The sequence below is a fragment of the Cupressus sempervirens genome, chromosome 10 (genome assembly GCF_028749045.1).
Source record: "Cupressus sempervirens isolate cs-2001-9-10 chromosome 10, ASM2874904v1, whole genome shotgun sequence".
Lineage (NCBI taxonomy): Eukaryota > Viridiplantae > Streptophyta > Pinopsida > Cupressales > Cupressaceae > Cupressus > Cupressus sempervirens.
In genome coordinates, this window is record NC_143127.1 from 521,355,691 (window position 1) to 521,358,472 (window position 2,782).

Sequence of the window (2,782 nt, forward strand, 5' to 3'; positions counted from 1 at the left end):
GATTAGACCTCAAACAGTCAGCTAATTGCTCAGAAGAAGGTAAAATTTTAAAATGCAATTTTGACCATTAAGATGAACTCGGATTTCGATTTCGATCCTGAAAATGGATCCAGGACGTCGAAATTAGCTAGGGGTGCAATTATCGCGCAATTTTGAGGAGTTTAAAAAATTAGGTCAAAATGAGGTTGGAGGCTATAAAAGGGGTCCAAGTGTCATTTTCACTATTCATTTGTCTTTTTGTGATTTGAGAGATTTTGTGTGGTCCACATAGTATCATGGCTCAGGCGAACATTCCTCTTCATCGACACTGTTTTGAGCGCAGCCGGTTGCACAACCGGCCAGAGCGATATGGGGCACCGGTAAGTGACTACCTTTTTGTTGCTTTTTCGAGCTTTTTGTAAGTTTTTTGAAAAAAAGTCGCGCGATACTTTTAAAGTATCGCACGGTCTCAGAAATATTATCGCGCGACACATTTTTTCGAAAAGTGTCGCACCGTTCAGGAAAATGTGTCGCGTGGGCCACACCCAAATGTCGCACGACACGGTGCGAAATGTCGCACGACTTAAAAATGTCGCACTACTGTTTAAAAAAGTGTCGCGCGACACTGTTTCAAAAATGTGTCGCACTCTCTTTGTAAAAAGTGTCGCACAGCTAGTTTTGTTGTTTTTTTGAATGCTTTTTTTTTGTCATGTGACTATTACTGATGATTGCTTATTTTACCTGGACAGGAGGTATTCCCGGCATTACAGATTAGAGCTCCTAGGGTGGTTGGTTTGTGCATTGTGCAGCATTTGAGTGATGAGGAGCAGACTGCGCTAGTGGCTATGGGCTTGCGCTGGGTTGTACAGATGCCCCATATTCGGGCAAACCACAGTTTGCTGTCTGCGCTGGCAGAGAGGTGGCATAGCGAGCATAACACCTTTCACTTAGCGACCGGCGAGGCGTCGATTACCTTGGAGGACATATATCGCATTCTGCGAGTGCCATGCCACGGTGAGCCGGTAAGTTACTTGGTTAGTAGTTTGTTGATTTAGCCATTTCAATGTTGGATGCCAAGTGTATTGATGTTAAGTTTTGGTGATGGCAGAGGTGTACTATGATACGACCCCGACAGAGGGGCGAGCGCGAGTGCAGGAGCTTTTCCAGGATGTGACCATTCTGGATCGTCACCTGAGTTGGGAGAGATTGATGACTGAGTATGGATATGATTATCCTTTTCCCAGCTTGTTATGTTCTTTGGTAGTCCAGGCCCTGGTGACAGACCGAGGCCAAAAGGGCTTTCCACTAGGATGGGGTCGACTGGTATATGATCTGATCTCTTGACCACGTAGGATGGCATGGGGGCTTGCGATATTGGCAGAGATGTACCACGAGCTTCATGAGATAGTATATCATGAGGGTGGATCATGGGCATGCGGAGCAGTGTTAGCTCATATCTGGGCTTGGGAGCACATCGCTATGATCTGACCACGGGTGCAGCCACGAGAGCGCAGCCAGCCGTACATTTTTTGCTATAGAGGTTTCATCCCACAGAGGCATAGTGGAGATGTGACCTATTACCGACGCATGCTTGATGAGCTGACAACATTCACATGGCGACCGTACCGGGAGTGTCAACGGTGGTCAAATTCATGGGAGTTAGATTACATGCGGTATAGAAGACCGCTGGTGGGTCAGAGCATAGACATTGTGGAGCGGTTTGTGATCAGTCGCGTATGGCAACAGTTTGCAGAGTGACAGGTGGTGTCAGTGGAGACTACTACCTATGCCCGGATGCGCATAGATGAGGGATTAGGATGGCTGCCAATGCTGGACTATCAGACAGCAGTTCGGGATACCGCAGCACTAGTGGCGACTCCCTAGGATTATCGCCCAGATGTGGTAGATACAGGAGCTGATCCGAGGTATCTTTATGAGATGTAGAGACACCCGTTCCCCCGATTCACACATCCAGATGCAGCACTTGCAGGAGTGGGAGGTGGAGGTGGCGGCGGAGGAGGAGGAGGCGGAGGAGGAGGGAGAGGGGGTAGGCAGATGGAGGGGGAGAGTTCCCGAGCAGGGCGGAGGAGGATTCAAGCGCAGGTGAGGCAGGCGGCAGAGGAATCCTCAGAGTCTGATAGTGATGATGGTGGAGAGGAGGTGCCCTTGAGGAGACGGCGAGCGGTGAGGGTAGAGGCACCTGCAAAGCAGCCAGCAAGAGGAGAGGAGGAGGTGCCCTTAAGGAGACGGCGAGCGGTGAGGGTAGAGGCACCTGCAGAGCAGCCAGTAGGAGGAGAGGAGCAAGGTGCGAGGATCCATGCAGAGCTGCAGGCAGCTCAGGTGACCATTGCAGTACGGGATCAGCAGCTGATGGACGAGCAAGCACGAGCAGATGAGCTGCGCCGAGAGCAGGATGCTGCGAGGCGAGAGGCAGCGCATCATGGTGCCCGAGCTGCATACTATTATGCCACCTATAGGAGTGTGGTACCACCAGGATAGGGTCTTCCTGATTATTCGGAGCGAGCGGGCAGATTAGAGGGTGCAGTGCAGGCACCAGATAGGAGACAGGCTCCTCCACCAGGGCCAGCACCAGCCGCAGAGGGTGGCAGTCAGACATGACATTGTGTTTTGATTTGTACCTTATGTATTTTTGAGACATATATCCAGATTTTGGATCTCACATTTGTATATGTACCATGACACATTTGATATATATATGAGATACTGGGTTTATCGATATTCTTGTGTACTTGTCTCAAAATGTATGTTTCAGCTTTCATGTGATGTTTCAATTTTTGTTTTC

The 2,782-nt window shown here is 49.5% G+C and overlaps 1 protein-coding gene across 1 annotated transcript; it reads left to right on the forward strand.

Annotated features, from left to right (window-relative positions):
• Positions 1-211: 211 nt before the first annotated feature.
• On the forward strand, positions 212-1,969 carry LOC149534938 (protein MAINTENANCE OF MERISTEMS-like). Its single transcript, XM_089805279.1, has 2 exons — positions 212-1,001; positions 1,088-1,969. Exons 1-2 carry the CDS (start codon positions 825-827, stop codon positions 1,151-1,153), a joined length of 243 nt encoding a protein of 80 aa, XP_089661405.1. The 5' UTR covers positions 212-824; the 3' UTR covers positions 1,154-1,969.
• Positions 1,970-2,782: the final 813 nt, after the last annotated feature.

Bases quoted from the DNA above. Each gene is read 5' to 3' on its own strand.
- LOC149534938 (XM_089805279.1), top strand. From the start codon at position 825: ATGGGCTTGCGCTGGGTTGTACAGATGCCCCATATTCGGGCAAACCAC. The intron at 1,002-1,087 runs GTAAGTTACTTG...TGGTGATGGCAG, and splicing joins TGCCATGCCACGGTGAGCCG to AGGTGTACTATGATACGACC.